Source organism: Rhinoderma darwinii, chromosome 1 (assembly GCF_050947455.1).
Source record: "Rhinoderma darwinii isolate aRhiDar2 chromosome 1, aRhiDar2.hap1, whole genome shotgun sequence".
In the NCBI taxonomy this organism is placed as follows: domain Eukaryota; kingdom Metazoa; phylum Chordata; class Amphibia; order Anura; family Rhinodermatidae; genus Rhinoderma; species Rhinoderma darwinii.
The window spans coordinates 198,744,080-198,766,599 of NC_134687.1; the positions used below are offsets into that span (position 1 = coordinate 198,744,080).

The following is a 22,520-nucleotide window of genomic DNA, read 5'->3' on the forward strand; positions in this document are numbered from 1 at the left end:
AAGGAGGACTGTGCTGGATGACCTTGCTATCGGGACCATATTTCCCTTGTTGACCCCGTTCTGAAGAACGTAATTGGGACTTATTGTGTGGTTCACTCCGTGCTGGGAGTGGACCTCAACCTTATACAGGTGGCTGGAATTGGATCATGCTGGTTAAATCTGGGGAATGGAACTCAGATCTTTCCCTTCAACTAAAAAAGGTTTCTTTCTAACAATTGGAGGTGTTGCTTGAAAGATTTGTGTTCCTAAAAACGGCAAATGGACACAGGCTTATCATACCATCATTAAGGACATCTATTTGGCCGAATATACAACTTACATATCAAAGGGGCCCCTTGATTACAACAAAAAATAGATAAGTACACCTGGATTGGTAGACAATTTTGATACCAGATTACTAGATATAATTATATTGTATTGTGAATCTTGTCCTGGATACGTAATTAATAGGAATTTTGTGATATGATTATCTTCTAAGCTGATCCTGCTATATGATATTCTTTTAGCGATTTATATTGTATGTCCTGGATTCTTGTCCTTTGACTATGTTATATTTATATAGTGAATGGACTTGACTCTAATTTGAAATTAATTTATAAATAAATTTGTACTTATTTGATATCAAATTGTACCTAGAGTGTGCTGGTTTATGTCCAATATTGGTTTTCGTTTTGTTTTTGTTCATACTATCTATTTGGACGACACCGTGCATAATATAGTTTGCATTTTTCTAGGTGATTTAATTGGATATTTTTTTCCGTTTTTTCTATATAATAGAAGTGTATCTACCAAAACAAATACCACATGTTAAATACACAACTAATACACATAGTGTGAACCCAGCCACAGAGATATTGCGATTGATCTGTACAGGTGTGGTGGTGGGTATTTTTGCAAGTGTGACAACAAAAGTGCAGCCATATTAGGGCCTGTTCACATTCCTATGAGGGGTTCCGTCTGAGCTTTCCATCGGGGGGAACACCTCAACGGAAAGGCAAACACAAACCATAACTTCCGTTTGCATCACCATTGATCTCAATGGTGACGGATACTTTGCTAATGGTTTCCATTTGTCAACGTTGTGAAAGGGTTCCAGTCGACTGCGCTATTGATTCAGTCAAAAAAACTGAACTCTTTCACAACGGTGACAAACGGAAACCAATAGCAAAGTATCTGTCACCATTGAGATCAATGGTGATGCAAACGGAAGCTATGGTTTCCGTTTGTGTTTCCTTTGAGGGGTTCCCCCCGACGGAACCCCTTTAAGGAAGGACAACGCTGATGTGAACAGGCCCTTAGACTTCGTTCACATCTGCACCGGGACTCCGTTCATGAGTTACGTCTGACTTTTTCGTTAGGGGAACCCATTAACTGAATCCAAACTGAAACAAACTGTAGTTGACTTATATTTCACCGAATAAATTGTCAAGTTTGTTTTCCCTAGTAAAAATCTAGATATCACTGATTAGTATCTTTAGGGGTATAAATACCCCTAAAGATTCTAATCAGTGATAAACTGTCGTTGACTGCGCTATTGATTCCGTCAAAACAACGGAACCCTTACACAACAGGGACAAACGGAAACCATTTGCACCGAATCCATCACCATTGAAATCAATGGTGATGCAAACGGCAATTTTTGGTTTTCGTTTGTATAAGTTTGGATTCCGTTCATGGGTTCGCCTGACGGAAAGGTCCGAGGGAACCCATGAACGGAGTCCCAACACAGATGTGAATAAAGCCTTAGTTTTCACTTGTGAATGCGCTGCTGGACTGTTGCTAAAATTCCATTGCTTATGGTTTGAAAATGCTGACAAAATGACAGAAGAAAAAAAACTCCCCACGGGACAAAACTGTCAACAAGATATCAGCCCAACCTTGGGCTGCCTTTGCACGTCCTGCAGGACTTAAATCTTTGTTGTTTAGTTTATTTACCCCTAGGCCCACTGCACATGGGACAGAAATGCTGCAGCTTTGCGCACAGAAAAATAAGAATTAGTCTTACCGGTAATTCGGTTTCCATGAGTCCACCATGACGGCACACTAGGAGTATGATTCCCCTAACCTCTGTAGGGACAGGAACTGAGAGAGGTTAAAAGGCCCCACCCTCAGCCTCCCACCAGTGTGTACCATATCACTACACCGGAAGGAACTAGCAAATTTTATATGTATGTCAACGTCACATACCACTAAGATGGTAGGGTGGGTAAATGTATGCCGTCATGGTGGACTCTTGTGCTAATTACATATTTATTTCATGCTCGCACACTGGCACTTTAAGGCCGTGCACGAGCATGTGCGCGCACACCCTATGGGACACCGCAGAATGAAGCGGAAGCGCACAGATCCATGGCTGCGGCCATCGGGAGGTGAGTAATCCCGACGGCCCGTGGCCTTGGGTGATACACAATGGGTCTTCTGGCCTTTATTTTTTCCCTTGAATTGGACCAGGAGGTTGGAGTCTTTCCGCCAATCTGCAGTAACCTGTAAATATTGTAAAAACATTGAGACAATGACATTTTTCCTTTTTGTGTCTTTGGATTCTGGCAAAAATGATGGAAGAACAATTTCCTGATTTTTATGAAAGTCTGAGACAACTTTCTGGAGAAAATTAGGCTATAGTCTAGGCTCTAATACAATTCTATCATCTGTTATCCTAAGATATGATTCATTTCTAGATAGCACTTGTATTTCACAAAGTCTCCTTACTTTGGTTACGGTTATAAAGAAGCCTACTTTAACCCCTTTAGGACGCAGCCTCTTTTGGCCTTGTGGCACAGCCGATTTTTTCAAATCTGACATGTGGTAATAACTCCGGAATGCTTTTACCTATCCAAGCGATTCTGAGATTGTTTTCTCGTGACATATTGTACTTTATGTTAGTGAAAAAATTTGGTCGATAAATTCAATATTTATTTGTGAAAAACTTCAAATTTTAGCAAAAATTTGCAATAATTACCATTTTTCTAAATTTAAATGTGTTTGCTTGTAAAACAGATAGTAATACCACACAAAATAGTTACTAGTTAACATCCCCCATATGTCTACTTTATGTTTGCATCATTTTTTTTCACGTACTTTTATTTTTCTAGGACGTTACAAGGCTTAGAACTTTAGCAGCAATTTCTCATATTTTCAAGAAAATTTCAATAGGCCATTTTTTCAGGGACCAGTTCAATTCTGAAGTGGTTTTGAGGGCCTTATATATTAGAAAGTCCCGATAAATCACCCCATTTTGAAAATGGCACCCCTCAAAGTATTCAAAACCACATTCAGAAAGTATTTTAACCCTTTAGGCGTTTCACAGGAATTAAGGCAAAGTAGAGGTGAAATTTACAAATTTCATTTTTTTTGCCGCAATTCATTTGTAATTAAAAAAAAATCTGTAACACAGAAGGTTTTACCAGAGAAACGCAACTCAATATTTATTGTCCAGATTCTGCAGATTTTAGAAATACCCCACTTGTGGCCCTAGTGTCCTAATGGACTGAAGCACCGGCCTCAGAAGCAAAGGAGCAGCTAGGGGATTTTGGGGCCTCCTTTTTTTAGGAATATATTTTAGGCACCATGTCAGGTTTGAGGAGGTCTTGTGGTACCTAAACAGTCGAACCCCCCCAAAAGTGACCCCATTTTGGAAACGACACCCCTCAAGGCATTTTTCTAGGGGTATAGTTAACATTTTGACCCCACAGTTTTTTTGCAGAATTTAGTGGAATTAGTCTGTGAAGCTGAAAATCACCTATTTTTCTGTGGAAACATAGAATTTTTTCATTTTTACAAGGAATAAAGGAGAAAAAGCACCCCAACATTTGTAAAGCAATTTCTCCCGATTACGGCAATATGTGGTCGTAAACTGATGTTTGGACCCACAGCATGGCTCAGGAGTGAAGGAGCGCCTTTTGGATTTTGCAGCGCAGATTTTGCTGGATTGGTTTTTAGTGCTATGTCGGGTTTGCAACGCCCCGGAGGGACCAAAACAGTGGAAACCCCCCAAAAGTGACCCCATTTTGGAAACTACACCCCTCAAGGAATTTTTCTAGGGGTATAGTGAGCATTTTGACCCCACAGGATCTTTTTTAGAGCTAAGGTGACCAAAAAACAACGATTTTGGCACTTTCAATTCTTTATTTCTTACAGCGTTCACCGTGCGCAATAAATTACGTTTTACTTTATTCTGCCGGTCGGTACGACTTCCTGTCACTCTGTCCATGGCAGACCCGGAAGCCATTGTTTGGCTTCCGTTTGCCATAGTAACTATCGGCAAACACCGCGATTTCGGGCCGGGGTCTGCCGATATGTTAGAAACCCCCAAAATTCGGCGATTGCACCCGATCGCCGAATTTAAGGGGTTAATTCGCCGAAACCAGCGGCAAAGGACCGCTGGTCGGCAAGAGTGGAGTGTCAGCTGTCGGCGACAGCTGACCTCCAGGTTCCCGGTGCACACTGTCGCCGACAGTGTGCACCGGGGAAAACTCAGTAACTGTACGTCCTTGTGCGCTAAGACACTGGCAGCAGGGACGTACAGTTGCGTCCTGGTGCGCCTAGGGGTTAAAGGATAAGTGTTTGATGTTTATGATATCAGTTGGTTCAAAGGGATGTCTGGTTAGAGCCCTGAGGACAATGCCAAGCTCCCACTGCGAAGAGGTTTGTCTAATAGTTGGCCTTAGTCTTGAGGCTGCAGACATGAATCTTTTCACCCACCTGTGTTCTGCTAGTTGGGTGTCAAAGAATGTACTCAGGGCTGAGACTTGTACCTTGAGGGTGCTTGGTTTAAGACCTAGGTCCAGTCCCTGATGTAAGAAGTCCAGAATTTGTTGGATGACCAGGGGTTGGTCTCCACAACAAGAGGAATTTTTTTTCCAATTTTTTAGCTAAATTGCTGAAGTAACTGGTTTACGGCTAGCTTTTAGGGTAGTTATTACTTTCTGGGATAAACCCTTTTCCCTGAGCAGTGTCCCCTCAGGATCCATGCTGATAATTGAAGGTTTTGGAGATTTTAGTGTCGTAACGGCCCCTGTAATAGCACATCCTGTTTTAAAGGTAGTTTTATAGGTCCTTCCAATGTGAATTCTTTTAGAATCGGGAACCAGGACTTTTTTGGCCAGAACGGGACAATCAGAATGAGTTTCAGATTTTCCCTGTAAACATTCTCAGGACTCTTGATATCAAAAGGGAATGATGGAAAGGCGTACGCTAGATCCATGTCCCCAGGTTGGGATAGAGCATGTATGCCTAGGGGACCATCCTGAGGGTTTAGGGAGAAGAACAGATTTGTTTTGGAATTTAGTCTGTTCGCAAACGGGTCTATTTGAGGAAACCCCTATTGGCATGTGATCTGGAGAAATACTTCCTGATTTAGAGACCATTCGCCCAGATCTAGGTTTTTTCTGCTGAGGAAATCTGCTTCCATATTCTCTGAACCATTCAGGTGGATGGTTGATAGAGAAAGTAGATTATTTTCTGCCCAACAAAATCTTTTCTGCGAGCAGGGTGGGCGTCCTGGTTCCACCCTGGTGTCGCAAATAGGCCACTGTCGTCATGTTGTTTGACTGTACATAGACATGGTTGTTCTGAAGAGCAAAGGAAGTGGTCTTCAGTGTCTCTCAGACTGCTCTGAGTTCTTGGTAATTTGAAGATCGAGCACTGATGGAAGATGGCCAAGTGCCTGAATGTATTTGTCTGGGAGTCTGACTCCCCAACCCTGTTTGCTTGCATCTTTTAAAATGGTGATTGCTGGGAACTGATGCCAAGTTACACCCCTCCCGAGATTTGAGTGTTCTGTACACCAATACAAAGATGTTTTTACGTCCTGGGGTATTTTTATTTTCCGATCCAGAGATGATTGTTTTCTGTCCCATGAAGAGGGTATCCACTTTTGACGTGGACGGGAATGGTTCTAACTCCAGGCGACTGACTGAATGCAAGCCGTCATCCAGCCCAGTATACTCATGGCTGCTCTTATTTTGTATGAGGTGGCTTTTTGAAATTTTTTTAAAATTGGAAACTAGATTTCGTCTTTTTTCCCGGGAGCAAAGTTATTTGGAATGTAGAGTCCAGTAGAACACCTAGAAATTTTGTCAGAGTGCGCAGAATCAGATCTGATTCCTGAAAATGTATAATCCAGCCAAGATCTGCTAGCTGTCACGTTACTAGTTTCACCTTAGTGGAAAGGATCTCTTGGGTTTTTGCTGTAATTAGGAAGCCATCCAGATAAGGGATTCTAATTCCCCACCTGCGAAATGATACTATCACTTCTATCATTATTTTTGTAAATAACTTTGGGGCAGATGATATTCCGAAAGGGAGAGCTGTAAACTGATAGTAGAAAACCTCGCCTGACGAGATTTTTACTACAAATCTCAGGAACTTCCGAGAGGAGGGATGAATGGGGACGTGGTAGTAAGTGTCCTTTAGATCTAGGGTGCACATGTAAGCTCCTTTGTTTAGTAGGGGAGACATAGATGCTACTGATTCCATCTTGAACCTCGTGTAAGATATCCAACTGTTGAGAGATTTCAGGTTTATTATTAGCCTGTAGGAATTGTAGTGACCCTCTACCCACTGAGCCTGTGGTACTTGAGATATTACCCCCCCCCCTGGTGTAAGTCTCAGATGTTGTCCAACATCTTCTTTTTTAGGAAATGTGAGGGCTGTGTGGTCAAAATCTTTTTGGAGGAAGAGTTAAAAATTATATTCTGCCACTGTTCTTTATTATGTCTAGGACCCAACTGTTTTGGGTGATGTTGTTCCAGAAATTGTACAACTTTAACAACCTTCCTCTGATGTTATGGTCTGTTCTATAATTATTTGGGCTGAGTAAGAAACCTCTACCTCTCCCTCCTTTGGGGTAACTCAAACAACCTGTTTTACCTTTCACTCTATAGAGGTCTTTCTCTAGAATCTTTTCTAGATCTTGGTCAAAAACATATCCCCCATGGAATGGAATGTTGCAAAGCCTATTCTTTGAACGAGTGTCCCCCTTCTGCTAGTATCTTAATCAGAGAGACCTTCTTGCGGCGTTGGTAAGAGCCCCCTCCTTGACTGCGAATCTGATACATTCCGCCGAGGCATCTGCTAGAAACCCTGTTGCTGTTTTTAAGAGAGGAATTTATTCTACTAACTGGTCCCTAGGTGTTTTTTTTTTGCCTTCAGGTGGTTCTCTAGCTCACCTTACCAGATAAAGAGGGTTCTGGCTTCTGAAGTGGCTTTAATGTTAGACTTCATACTAAACATAGATGCTTCCCAGGCCTTCTTTAGAAGACAATCAGATTTCCGATCCATGGGGTCAGTTAATTGGGCTGAATCCTCAAATAGCAAGGATGTTTGTTTAACTTCCTTTGCCATCTGGATATCCATTTTTTGGGAATCGTCCCAAATACCTCTATCCTCTTTGTTAAAAAGGAGACAATTTGTAAATTAGCGGGAGACCCTTAACCTTTTTTCCATTCCAACACTTTTTTTCTTTGATTTTAGACCACCAAACATTTAGTCCTGAATGGTTTTCTGTCTTTTAATTTCCACAGTAGTTATTGTACCCCTGATCGCTTTAAGTAAATCATCCATGTCCTCAGAAGAAAAGTAGTATTTCTTATCATTTTCTTGTTTTCCCTCGGGATTTATGGATCCAAATTCATCCATCTCCTCTGAATCTTTAAATGAAGAAGGGGCACCCTCATTGTGTGAATCAGATGGAGGTTGATTTACTAACTTTGCCTTTTTATACAGGGGAGGAATGGTCACGTACTGAGGCTGTATCGATGATAGGGAGAATTGAACTTCCTCTTTGATCATAGAACATAGGTCTTCCATAAAGAAGGGTTGTTCAGCCCTGAATAATTTAATAGTTGTTTTTTGTATGCGTCTGACAGTTTCCTGAAACATGTAGCACATTTCTTGGATCTGTTAAGCTCCCCATGCTTAAGTTTCTGGGATTCCTCTTCCTCAACCTGATAAACTGAGAGGGGAGATCCAGCTAGTACAGACTTTACATTGTTTAAACCAACATATCCCCTATGGGGAAAACTCACAAGAGTGAATAGGCAGGAGACCTCGGATTCGACAAACTGGGACCCCACTGGATCGGCGCCAAAAAGTGACATGTTAGGAACACAGACCTCAAAACAGGATGCACGCGGCAAGTATACTGAACACGCCGGTCTGCTTACCTGCTCCACGCTCCTCCACCAGTCCCCGCTTGTGATGTCACTTCCGTGCGCGTGGTCGCCTGATGCCACTTGCGCCGGAAATCATTTATTCCAGGCCACATAGACTTAGCCGACGTTGGAATGCCCCCACGTGGGTCGTGACACCTGCGGAAGCGCTAAACTCCATCCAGCTTTACGGGACTGCAGGCGGACGGGTGGTTCTCCAAAGGGGGAGTGAAACTGCCAGGCACACTCCCCCCAAATGGTTACCGGTCGAAAGGAGGAAAAATTGGGAAGGCTCACACCAAAACGATTGATAACAGGAGACTGATGCAGCAAGATTGGGGTTCTCCCAGAACCTATATTCACCTTTCCTCAACCATCTTTACATGGATTACATGTCTCCATGCTCCCACTGATTATGTTGGTTTAACATACGGTTCTCTTGTTGTTTTCTTTTGTATTTTTGTACATTCCCTTGTCCACACAGGGCTTTTAGGATGAGAAGTGATGTCCTTACGTGGTCACCCACGAACCATCCCTCAGTATGTGATGAGCCACTAGAGAACCGGTTTGATGTCCGCTTACCATTACAGGTTATACAAGTCCAGTGACCTAACTTATGTTTTATTATAGGTGGCTTTAAGCTATTACACCTGATCTATTGCTTTGTAAATAGCAGCGGTAGACTGCCTGCAGGTCACTAGATAGCACCCATCCGGCCCTGTGGCCTAAGGTGACATGGTATGCTTATATCTGTTTCATTTGTTCATTTCTAGTTCATACTTTTGTATCTTAGGTATCTTATTTAGATCTACACTACACTATATACTTGGGGTGGTATACTCAACCTTCTGACTACATCCTCGTTCACTCCTACAACCATTCTGGTTTATACGAGTATTTATCTCGTTCTGGTATTACTTTGGGGATCTATTGTTTACTTAAAACTGTTTAGAAGTAGCACTTTATGGATCCCAATCACGCCACTGTTGTTTTCCACAGTTCTTTCCTTGACTCGATCCTTGCCACTTACAGAAAGTAGATGCTCTGCCTCTCTAACAGGAGGAGCTCCCGTATTTGCTAGTTTAGTACAAAGTAATATATCATCTAGCTTCGGCTCAAAATGTAATCTTGTCCTATGACTCCAATATGACTAGTTACATACAATGCTAGAGGTCTGAACCCGCCCTCGAAAAGAGGTCTAATTTTCCATCGCTTTCATAAAGAAAATACTCAGATATGCTGCTTACAAGAAACCAATTTCAAGCACCAATGTGTCCCGATCTTTTCTAATTTTCCTAATTTTTCCTATTTCCTGAAAATGGTTTCATAGTTCCTCCCCCTCTTCGGCCAGCATGGGAGTCAGCATAGGCTTTCATAGAAATGTAACAATTTTTTACTGCTGGATATCATGTCTGACCCAGTGGGGAAATATGTGTTTCTGAAAGGGAAAATTGAAACCAAACTTTTACTATTGATAACTTTTATGTGCCCAACGCTTCCCAACTACCATGGTTAAAGGGAACCTGTCACCAACATTTCACCTATTGGACTTTAATTATCCCTCACTGGCCGCTGCTATCAAAAGTTCATTGCCGTTATCCTCTCTCCTAAATTCCTCTTCCGACTGTAAATAACGGTCTGCAATCATTCCGTGCCTTTTATCGTAATAATCCGGTGTCCCTTTGTGCGCACGCACCAGAAGAGGACATCAATGCACAAGCGCGGGATTTTGTGTGCTGGGGGAAGGCGAGGTGCTGTCAATCAAAAGTAAGGAGGCGGAGTCAACTCGGAAGGACTTGAGGAATTAAGATTTGACTCTTTTCAAATGAAGATATGACTCTTTTATGCTCATTAGCACTAAAAAACTGAATACTAAAGCTACAGAGCCGACTAAGAAGACAATTATAGGTTATATAGAAATGATTTTTCACCCACTACCACCAGGTATTTCATGTTTAATAGGTGAAATGCTGGTGACAGGTTCCCTTTAAGCCAAACTCTAAGTAAATTTATGGACTTTTCGGAAGGTATAGCTATAGTTACAGGAGATCTCAATGTTTCGCTTGACCCTGCTTTGGATTCTTCCACAGGCACTTCAACATTATCCTACAAGGTGTTAGCTGGCATTAGGAAACTGTTTAATAGAGCCAAACTATCGGACACATGGCGTTTCCTCAACCTTGACTCCAAAGACTACACCCACTTTTCAGCGCCTCATAGCTCCTATCACAGGTTAGATTACATATTTATCTCTTCGCAGCACGGAAGCAACTATTAACTCTATGGTACACTCCGACCATTCTCCTGTTTTCCTTACATTTGACTCGCCTGATCGTACACCTAGACACTTCACCTGGAGACTAAATGAAACAGTATTAGATCTCCCTGAAGTAAAAGGCCGCATAAAACTGAAACTTCAGGAATTCTTCTCTATGAATGATACTCCAGATATCTCCCCTCACATATTGTGGAAATCCCACAAAGCAGTTATTAGGGGTGAACTCATAGCCATTGCTGCCCATCATAACAAGATTAAAGCAAAAGTGTCTACTGATTTATCTAATCAAATCAGATTTTTGGAGGCGTTACACAAGAAATCACTGAGTGACTCTCATTTAGCATATCTTACCCAACTTAGGAACAAACTAAAAAAATTGCTAAATTCTTATTCAGCCAAACATTATCTTTCGTCCACACAAAAAATCTTTGCCCATGGGGATAAACCTACAAGATTTATGTTAGCTAAGTTAAGACAACGTCAGTCCAAGACCAGAATTATGAAAATCCAAACTGATGGAGGTGTGGGAGTCTCGGATACGGAACATATTGCGGAAACTTTCCATGAGTATTATGTAAAGCTATACAATATTAAGGGAAGTTGCATCTGAGGCTTTCCTGGAGGATATTGTCCTTCCAACCGTGTCCGGGGCTCTTGCAACACAAATGGATAATCCTGTTACATTGGAAGACATTGACAGTGCAATAAGGTCGAGCTCTAGCGGTAAGGCGCCAGGACTGGATGGTCTTCCCCCTACTATTCTTATTTTGGTGAAATCCTTGCGCCTTTCCTCTTAAAGTCGTTTAATTCGGCCTTAGAGGGATCCCCTTTCTTGCCGCAAACATTAGCTGCAAACATCACACTGATCCACAAATCGGGTAAAAATCCTGCTGACTACTCCAATTATCGCCCTATATCCCTACTTAATACTGATCTTAAGATTTATGCCAAGATTTTGTCGGCCAGAATCCGACCTGCCGTGTCTCACCTTATACACCCAGACCAGACAGGTTTTGTGCCAGGTAGGGAAGGGAGAGATAATACATATAAAGTGCTTGACTCTATAACTTATGCTAAACAGTTCTCCAAACCTCTTAACTTACTTAGTACCGATGCCGAAAAGGCATTTGATAGAGTAGCTTGGCCTTTTATGAGACACCACACTTGAGAAATTTGGATTCCCTCCCAAACTTATTACTGGGATTTTTGGAATGTATGCCTCCCCTTGCGCATTTATTAAAGTTAATGATACCCCCTCAAAGACAGTGGAGATCAATAACGGTACACGACAAGGCTGCCCTCTATCGCCCTTGTTATTCATTCTAGTGATGGAAACGCTCCTCCAAACATTAAGGCAAAATACCTCTATACGCGGTCTGACTTGTGGGAAACAGGAATACAAACTAGCTGCTTATGCAGATGACCTTTTGCTTATGGTCTCCAATCCTACTATTGCCTTTCCCGCAATTCAGAAAGTGTTGGATGGGTTTGGATTTGTGTCTAACTTTAGAATTAATGTCTCAAAATCCCAAGCACTCAATATTACTGTGCCTTTGACCCACTTAATGGTCCCCTGCCTTTCTCTCTTGGTTCGGTAGGAAAAACATGATAAACTCATTCAGATCTCCCAAACTAATCTACTTATTTCAAACTTTACCTATATCTTTACCAGTTAGGTTCTTTCACCAATATCGTAAGATCTGCTCAGATTATATATGGGGCAGCTCCAGACCCAGAATATCATAAGATTTTACAGTTGCCCACAGATAAAGGGGGATAGGCTTCCCTCTACTAGACAATTATTACAAGGCAGTGCATTTAAGCAGAATTATAGATTGGTTAAGACGTCCACCGCATAAACATTGGGTTGCCATTGAGGAAGGGATAGCACAGAGAACTCTTCGACAGATGGTTCTTGAAGATGCCAATCCAGATAAGACAGTTCCGAACGCTCTACTAAAAGCTTCAATTACTATTTGGAGAAACTCTTAATACACTGTGTTCACCTTTCCCCTCTCCAGTATCACAAATAAGGGACTGTATCCCCATTTTAGACCTGGGATGCCAGACTTTACCCCTACCAATTAGGACGCAGTACACTTTCACCTATGGATATACTAGAGTCCGATTGATCATTCCCTTCCAGGGGGAAAAAAGTTCAATTTTTTGAGGTACAGAACCTCTTTACCTTACAATAGAGCCTTATTTGCAAATATATATGTAAATTTCTTCCTCCTACAGGGCAGCTCAGGTAGCTCACATGGTTTAAAAAAAACTCTGGGTAATGACTCAAGCTCCTAAGAAACTTCTATCATTGATAAAGCAAGCAACTTGTGTCCTCTGCAGTCACAACTGTTCCCAGTCTCTTATAAAATACGGAAAGAGAACGGATCACCACATTTACACCCGTAGAAATTTCCATGATTTTGCGGGCCCCTAAAAGCAACCTCGTGTTGTGTGAAATTCCAAGAAAACTCATAAAGTTCACTCTGGGTGGTATCTTACTTCTGTCAGACTAAAGCAGATGTATGGTTCTACTTCCAACATTTGTTGGAGATGCAATAGTAACAGAGGCACCTTCCTACATATATTTGGTGGGAGTGCCCAGAGATTTTAAAATTCTGGCAACAGATCTTCCAACATATTAACACCGTTTGTGGTACCACACTTCAGGCACCACTTCAAGTTGCTCTGTTGGCTTTATTTCCCAGAAATTTTCCCATGCCCTCCCAAAAGCTCCTGAGGTTACTGATTGCAGCAGCACGCATTTTAATTCCACTAAACTGGAAGTCCACAGAAATCCCTTCAGTACTGCATTGGGTTTCTAAGGTCGAACAAATATCCAGGATTGGAGGAACTCTCTCATTGGGAACTTCGCACACATTACTCAGGTGTGGAAAAGCGTGAACAACTCAGAAACCACATTATTTATATATATATATATATATATATATAGTTGTTAGGCACAAACTCTTGTCAGTATCCACCAGCTGTCAGGGCAATTATCCTTAACCTTTTCCTGAACGGCTCACCTAGTCTAGTCAATAACAAGTATTTAGGCAGATTTGCATATTGGTAGTGTTTTCTTTTTTTTAATTTCCCAAAAATGGCTCCCCTCTTGATTTGACATCCCTATTGTTTTCCCCTGTCCCTTTCCTCTACCCTCCCTCACTAGTTTTAGCCTTTACCTTACACCTACTTGTCACAGATTTGTTGGGTCAGTACCGGATTTACAGCATCACTTGACTGCATTCCTGCATTGTGCTGATTGTATACCAAATCTTTTTATGTACTGTATGGTATTGTGCCATATTATTATGTATATGGGTCCTCTGATTAAGATGATTTGCACTGACTTGACCAGCTATGTCTTCTGTTTATAAAATTCAATAAAAAGATTTTTAAAAGACTGGCCATTTAACACTCATGGGAGGTCCCATACAAAAGGGTATGTGCCCACATGTATTGGTTCATTGTGTAAATTTTCTTCTCTGTGGCAAGTTTTTGGAGTTTATATTGCAACCATTTTTATTTTAAATATCACATGCTATTTGTGCATTTTATAATAGACGGTATGGTTCTTTTGATTCAGTTTGTGCTTTACATCATACGCCAGCCTTCTGGCAGCTTGCAGATACAACTTAAGAATCAGAAAAACGGCTTAAAAAAAATAAAATATTCCTCCCACTTTCCTAACAAATCAAAGTGGTTAACCTAGTAATTTTTGCTACGAATACCGAAAATGCATGGAAGGAAGTGTAGACCATTTTCCCCTTTGGAAACTTTTCAATGGCACATTGAGCTTCAGGCTGTAGAGTCCACGCAACTCTTTTTGCAATAGAAATCAATGCTGAGGAGCTGGTGTTAGGCCAAGCCTTCCATTGTTCGCTCCTCTGGAAAGGAACTGCTTTCCTTTGGTCTCATGGTTTCTTAAACTTATTTATTGTACTGGACAACACATTGTTAAAACAGAACGGGCAACCCCTTTGAAGGAAAGAGTCTTACAATAGAAATTTCAGAACCTTAATTTATAGCATTAGGCAGGTAAACTTATGCCAAAAGAATGAAATGGCATCACGTTTTAGACTGACTTAAGCAAGGAAATAAGGAATTGGTTATCAACTAAAAATTGCGAGGTTGGATTTTTTTTGCGACAAACTAGGAATGGCACGATTGTCCATTTATGGCTGATCATTCACCAGTAGTAACAAATCGCTCATCCCCCAAATATAGCTCCTTGTAAAAGGAGCGCGATCAACGAGTTATCTTAATGATTGGTGCGAGTTTACATGACCTATGTGTGGATGTGTAAAAGAATCCTTGCATATCTATAGTGTATCGTACAGTTAGGGAGTAAACAAATGAGTTGCTGGCTGATTAGAGTGTTTCACGACCACAGGGAATTCAAACATTTGATAAAACAGTCAGGACTCCAGTTACAAAAGACATTTTTTATTTAAATAAAAATATTTAATATAATATTAACATGGACAATTTTATTTAAAATATTAAAAATAAATAAATATTTATAAAAAAACACATTAAGAGGCAGCTCATCTTCACATTCACTTTTGAGGTGTGGCAGTGCTTTGTTGTAAATCCAAAGGGCAATCTAAAAATTAGAAAAAAAAAAAAATTGTTAATTTACACGATCACTGTTAATTTCCATTTTACGTAAATACATAAAAATAAGTAATTTAAGTAAGTTTAGCACATTGCAGGATAAAACTTCACATCTTAGGTCTCATGCACATGACCGTATTGGTTTTGCGGTCTGCAAAGCAACGGGTCACTCAGACCTAAAAAACAAAAACCCTTGTGCATCCGTGTCATCCAGACTCCCTGAACAATTCACCAGTACTGGTGGATCCACAAATCTGGACCAGAAGAGGATTTGTCCTGAGTTTTTGCAGCCCCCGCACAGATCCATGTAAATCAGTAGTGTGCATGAAACAAAAAAAAATATATATATAGTCCACAATTTATCTGCAAAAATATGGTAGTGTGCATGAGGCCTTATTCAAAAACATAAATACGTTTTAGTATGGTTTATGGCCACTTGAGACTCCAGCTATGTGAATGACCTCTGGCATAGGCTGATAGACTTTCGCATCACCATTTCATAGCAGGTCAATGTAAACACAGACCAAGGGGCAGTTAAGTTGTACTTTGCCAATTTTCTGTTTGACCCCTACACAAACCTTAACAGTAGCCTGTGTTATGGAGGTGGTATCAGTTTGCCTTGGATGTCTGGGAAGGTGTATTATGCAGGAACAGCATATGTTTGACAAAGACTTGTCTCTAGGGGAGAGTCAATCTCATTGAATGCTGGTTCTGGGCAGAAATGCTCTGCACTATAGCACACTATTCTCAAGTAACAGCCTTTACCCTGGAGAGGAGAGTGATGCGCTACAGGAATTTTTATTTCTTGAGCATTTGCCTAAGGCCCTGTATGCAAAAGGTGCCAAAACAGCACAAGATAACTACTGCATATACATCTACTCTCTAGTGTATCATCTGATTCTGGAGTGAACTGTGCATTAAGTTTTACATTTCCATACTCACTTATGTCAGACATCTTCACTTCCATTTTCTTGTCCCAATTTCTTTGTCTCTTCTGCTTCACAGCCATAGGAGGAATATTTCCTTCTTGTGCTAGAAGGGAGAAAAAAAAAAAAAAACACTTAGCAGGAATTCACAAATCCTTTCATTTCGGAATTTTTATGTGTGACATTGCTATATAAAATAGACCTACAACATTCTGCTGTATTAATCCAGACAAGAAAATAGTTATAGAAGTGTGATAAGCTTCTGCCCACGGTCATGTGATGATCACAAGTGCACGGCTTGTTACAAGACACAGCTCTGATAACGCTACTGTAACCACCTGTGCACCTGTGTGTCCATCACATATCCATGGACAGAGATTTATCCACTGGGAGTAAACAAATAACTGCAAGCAGAGATCTTGTGAACCAAGAGGAATTTATACAGATTATATTAGAAAATATTATAACTTCATTATGCAATGAAGAATGTTTGCTGAAACCGGAAATACTAAGCAGTGCCATGACATAACAATAGAACTTCAGACTATGAAGAAGCCCCATATTTGATCTAGATTACTAATGGATGTTACAGTGGGTCAAGTTGAATACTTACTGAACAACAATGATGATTATTATGGCTGTTATGCTGATAGTCGATAGTAGAACTGCTACAACTGCCAATATTGTCGTAGTAGTCATATCATTAGCATTTTTAGACCCCGCTCTTAAGTATTGTTCTGTGCACCTTTCACCAAAATAGTTTTCATGGCATCTATATAAGCAAAAAAAAAAAAACGTTTTAGTATTAGCATTCTATTGACAAACAGCAGTTAATAACCAGTACAGTTTCAGATATTGGTCTAAAAAGGAGAGCACATTAAAGAATAGAAAAATAAATTAAAAAAAACCACTATCTAGCCATCTTATGGAGGCTTTCATCTTCTATTCAGCCTCTGGGAAAAGGACCATCCAATATAACTGCTAATACAGCAGTCCTAAACTAAATAACTGCAATAATGGGGTGGGGTAAGCATCAAAGAGCAACTTGGCCGATTTGCATTTCAGCAGTCTGAAAGTACCAAAAAGACTATGGGAAAATAAATGGCCAAATTCTATTCATACATTTGGATGGCATATTCAAGGCGACAACTTACAGGCCTAGTTACTAGTGATTTGGGGTTTTAGAGGGAACGGAGACTAAACGTGGATGGATTCATTTTAGTACTTACTTGCGGCTTATAAAAAAAAAAAAACACAACAAATCTTCATTGCACAAGCAGAAGACAAGCCACCATTTAACCACGCAGCATGTCACATAAAACATTTGCACTCACTTGCATGAGACTTCTGGCACGGTTGCGAGGTATCTACATTTTCCATGAACACAGAAGTTCTTGTGTGTGGTCTGACAGGGAGTCTTTTTCTTCTTCTTGTTCTTTTGCCCATTTTTCTTTTTATCTGCCTTTTTCTTTTCCATAATTGTAGCAGGCACATCCCCATTAGCTGGCTTGACCACAGCTTGTACTGGAAAGAAAGACAATTCATCAGTATATTTCCTATTCAGAGATTCTGGGTTTAGTCAATAAATATACTGCGACATACATGCATCTGCAGGAAAACCATTCCCAGTGTTGGCATGTTGCTTACAGTCTTTAAAAACACTGTACCGTAATTCAGAGCCAATCAGATAATATACAGAATTAAGTGGTTATGCAGGTACCAAAAATGACTAGCGGTGTACTCCCTGCAGTATGAGAGTATACTCTCTAATATGCATTCCGGTCCCCCGTCGCATAGATTGAGATTAATAGATTCTTAGTGCTGCTGTGGCACTGGAAGTCTAGCTGCAGTCTTCTTTGAGGACGATATGACTTAATACGAACCCACTGCACTGGCAGGAGTACGTGGAGTACAGTGGGGGTTGGTCACGTGACGGAGTTGTATAGTCAAAGAAGGCTGTGCAACTAGACTTCTGGTCCCCCGGCAGTGCCATAAAAATCTATGAAGATCTCAGAATCAGTGCAACAGGGGACCGGAATGTATATTAGCGAGTGTACTCACTGCACTGCTAATCATTTTTGGTCCCTGCATAACACGCTTTTAAACACTTAGCAGTCCTGGTCAAATTACCATCTCCGTTTTAAAGCCAATTCAATTTTTCATGATAATAAATTTAGATGCAATATCAGAAGCCTGAATGATTCACACTAGTATTCCCATGACAGAGCCTATACCCTACACAATATTTAGGAGAATTAGGAAAGGAAAAAAAAAAAAAAAAAAAAGTCTAATTTTCCTAGATTACGTAAAGAAAGTGGATGGGAAAGAAAGTCTTCGAGTTACTGGTCTTTTTAAATATTCTCCAGGAGTAAAAATGGTTTCATTTTAGTCGGAAATGACGCTTTCAGGAATGGTAGAAATTCTGTACAGAAAAGCCCTGGAGGAAGGGTTGGGAGGTCGTTTCACCATTTGTGTGCATTAGACACGTTCCATTACCTCTGAGTCACCAAGGTGAGGCTTTACAATCTGCTTTGAATATTCCCTCAGCTGCCAAAGCTTCTTCAGGAAATGTAATGAACGCTGGTGAATTTATAAAGGGCTAGCTACAGTAAGCAGAGCGATAAGTCAAGCTCTTTCATTACTGCTGCACATTGAAGCCACTTCTGTAGCAGAGAAAACCCTTAGGGTATGTGCACACGACCTCTTTTCAGATGTAATGGTGTTTTACGCCTGAAAAAACGCCTACAAACATCTGCCCATTGCTTGCAATGGGAATTACGATGTTCTGTTCCCACGAGCCTTTATTTTACGCTTTGCTGTCAAAACGGAGCGTAAAAAGACGCTCCGTAAAAAGTAGCACGTCACTTCTTGAGGCGTTTTTTGGAGCGGATTTTCCATTGAACACTATGAAAAATGCCTCAAAAAACGTCTGAAACGAAGCCTCAAAAGAAGCTCCAAATTTCATTCTCCGCTTAAAAATGCCTGAAAATCAGAGGCCGTTTTCTCTGAAATCAGCTCCGTATTTTTCAGACGTTTTTTGTTAAGCGTGTGAACATACCCTTATACTGCTTCTTTGTAACAATCCCTGGTGATCGGTACGAATATCACATTTTCTTGCATGATTCAACGTGCATATTTAAGTCACTCTTTCATTGGGAAGAGCAAGTTCAGCTTTACTTCTATAGAAAGGACTGTAAAGACAGGTTTCCCAGTATTCTTCAATGAACAGAATGCAATCTTTATTTTAGGCTATGTAAACCCAAAATACATTTTTATTTATTTTTTTTAACTAAAAAGTAGTCAGTCAAAATAATTACATTGTGAGATACAGCTGCTCTATATTCTTTTTACAGAGCAGCTGTGTCGTTTGCTAAATCCTGCTGGTGTCAGGTGACTGACACAAAGGATCCACCTGTTACCGATCACATCTAAATTCATAACTTATGTGATAGATTACAGGTGGATCCTGTTTCAGACACTCAAGACCCGCTGACACTGAACCCGCCAGGTCCACAGGACTGACCGATTCAGGTCATAGCAAAAGATACAGCTGCTCTGAATAGAGAATACAAGGCAGCTCTCTCTCAAAAGGTGAAGAGAATAAAAAAAACTATATAAAGTTGCACCAATCACAATGACTGGGAAAAAAAAAAATCTAATAAAAAAGATACTCAAAGGTTTACATAGCCTTTAATGTAAGAGCATTCAGCATTATATGATGGGAAACGGCACCATCACATACATAGTATTAGGTGAACTAGTTATAGTTGAGAAAGTAGAAAAGCACAGGTCTATCAAATCCGCCATTAACCCTACAGTGCCCACAGAGAAAGGCAAAAGCCCCATGAGGCCCGCCAAGCACTGAAAAATAGTATTGACAGATTATAATAGAATAGGAGCAGGTGAAGACTATTAAAATGTCAAATAGTTTGTACAAGGGCTTGATCTAACAGTATGTGCAAAGCTAGACATTGGTGGTTTTGCTTTTTCTGCATGCACAAATGTGTATTAAATGCTTGAACCAGAGCTCAGAGGAGAATAGGAGTTATAATCTATGGGAGCAGAGTCAAACGTGATCTATTAAAGTCAAAGATGTCAACACATGGCAGCCCAGATGCTGATGAGAAGGTACAAGATCTGGAGCGGAGGGATTCATTCCCGGCAGCACGATAAACCTCTGCAACGTGTTTCTAGGCCCACACAGCGCCAGATAAAGAACGGATGGCAGACTACTTAGATGCAATGAAATCCACAAAACTTCAGATCAGAGCGTGTAGGTAGGACTGACAGTCCTTAATGATTAACCCTATAAATGTGATCTACACACTGGGGAGAGGGATTAATGATCACTGCGATGCATAGTATCGCCTCCCACTGCCTCCTCTCTTTAGAGACGTTATCAATACATACATCCAGGTACCAAAAGGCGAGCAATGACGTGCACAACTGAAAGTACATATATAACACGCAACTACAGTCAGCTTCATACATACCTCGTATAGAATCGTCTACATAGTACCCAGAGACTGACAGCTCATGTTTTTCATCTTCATCGTACTCGTCATAGTCCACTTCACGTGCATTTTCCAAACCAGCAGCGATGCCGTCACCTCCTCCAGACAACGTCACCGTGATCTCGTTCTCAGTGGCATTCGATACAGAACAATGTACGGTGTAGGTGCACGCTGTGGATTTAAGACAGTAAAAGTTAAAGAAGAGTCCCAAGCACTTCTTGTTTTACTCGTGTCGTGTAAGTAAAATAACGAGACATGGCAGCCGAAGCATGGTGGAATACAAGATCAGCCCAAGACCGTACAGAGAGAAAACGTGGAAGTTGTGCTAACAAAATAGCGAACAGGGCGATATTGCCAGGTAGATTAGAAATCACAGCCACTATTTCCGGTCTGCATGGAAAATTCAGGGATGGATAGGGTTAATCAGCGGTCATTGATCTTGCCTGGACAAACATTACTCATCAAGCAGCGATCCCAGACTTCATTCACAAAGCCACCTGTACGCTACACCACAGGGGACAAGCAGGGACTTGCGGCAAGCCTTTGCCTACAATCCATACTCAGAATAGCCCAATGACATGAAAAACTAGCATTTTACTTCTGGCAGCCCCAGGGTTAACATCTATAGAAGTCAATAACCCGGGTATATGGGACTACCTGCTAATGGGGTTTGATCAGCCCTGATCACTATAAGACAAGCTGCTGCAGATACAACCAGGCTAAAAAGTGAGCTCAGGTTAGTCTAAATATTTTCTTTATACATTTTTCTCAGATTCCAGGATTGCTCAAAGCGAATAGACCGTTCCATAGACAGATTGAATACACACTTTTACAGAAAACAGGTATATAGCTCAGATCCACCTCAATTGGTGCCAATGATAAACATCAGCACCATGGCAGCATTGTAGAAGAGACAGAAGTGACACCTTAGGCTTGGGAGCAGCTAGTCTTTTAGATTATCCAGTCACATTTTTGCCAGTTGCTCCTCAGCAACAATGTTTCATCCCTTTAGTTGGATAGAGCAGAAAGCGGAGACTAGTAGTGCAATGCTGTGGAGCAACCAGCCATATTAACGGGTTTAAATAAGCAATTACACCAGGTAATGTTAGGAAAGGACTATCTGCAGGTCACGTCCCAAAGAAATACAAGTCATTCTAATTCTGCATACTAGAACGTAAAGAGAAGCCGAAGCGCATGGTCAAATTGACGTCAAGCAGCCCAGCTACAGAGAAATGGAGAACTCACCGAGGCACAGCAGCAAGATGCTCCACACAAGTGACAGCTGAGAGGACATGACTGGACCGCGCTCACTCCGGTGCTCAGCTGTTAGTAACACACAGCACTATAGACAGTAGCCGGCGAACGCTCCGTATTTATAGAGCTCACATGGGCGCGTCACGTGACGACACTCTGACGTACCGGAAGCGTTCTATTACCACGTTCAATACCGCTCATTTATGATTATTATTACCCACGTTGTAGTGTCATGTCAGCTGCCCCCCATTCAGCTTCATCTGTTCAGTGTACAAGCCGCTTCCCTCCACATACGCCTCAGGATTTACCCATAGCTCTTTGTAGTCTATGGGGGGAGAACTTGTGGAAAGCAAAAGTAGAGTGGTTGCCTATAGCAACCAATCAGGTTTTTGCTTTTATTTTCCAAAGGGGCTCTGAAAATTGAGAACTGGAATCTGATTGGTGCATTCTCACCTGCCGTTTTTGAAACCAATTCCAGGAGTGTATTGTATATAGATAAACCTGTGGTTCTCCTCTTTTTTTTTCTCATTCACTTATAGTTGTGGCTTCAAAAACTGCATCATAACAGCATTTTGTGGTACGCTTGTTGCGGAATTGGTGCAGACTTTCCGTCCGGATTTGTGAGCCGATATCCGCAGCGTATTTCATTAATTCTCATTTTTTAACAAATCTCATCCACATGCTGTAGATAATTTCCTTGCTGAAATTGACTTGCAATGCGGAATAGTTGCATATTTGTTGCAACAAAAAACGCAAAAAGTAGTAAACTTTAAAA

At 41.0% G+C, this 22,520-nt stretch overlaps 1 protein-coding gene across 1 annotated transcript; it reads right to left on the reverse strand.

Annotated features, from left to right (window-relative positions):
- Positions 1-14,864: 14,864 nt before the first annotated feature.
- AREG (amphiregulin) lies at positions 14,865-22,057 on the reverse strand. Its single transcript, XM_075849786.1, has 6 exons — positions 21,737-22,057; positions 20,471-20,662; positions 17,312-17,501; positions 16,591-16,749; positions 15,994-16,083; positions 14,865-15,040 (listed from the first exon to the last, which is right to left on the reverse strand). The coding sequence occupies exons 1-5, from the start codon at positions 21,783-21,785 to the stop codon at positions 15,999-16,001; spliced, it is 675 nt and encodes a 224-aa protein (XP_075705901.1). The 5' UTR covers positions 21,786-22,057; the 3' UTR covers positions 14,865-15,040; positions 15,994-15,998.
- Between the last annotated feature and the right edge of the window lie 463 nt (positions 22,058-22,520).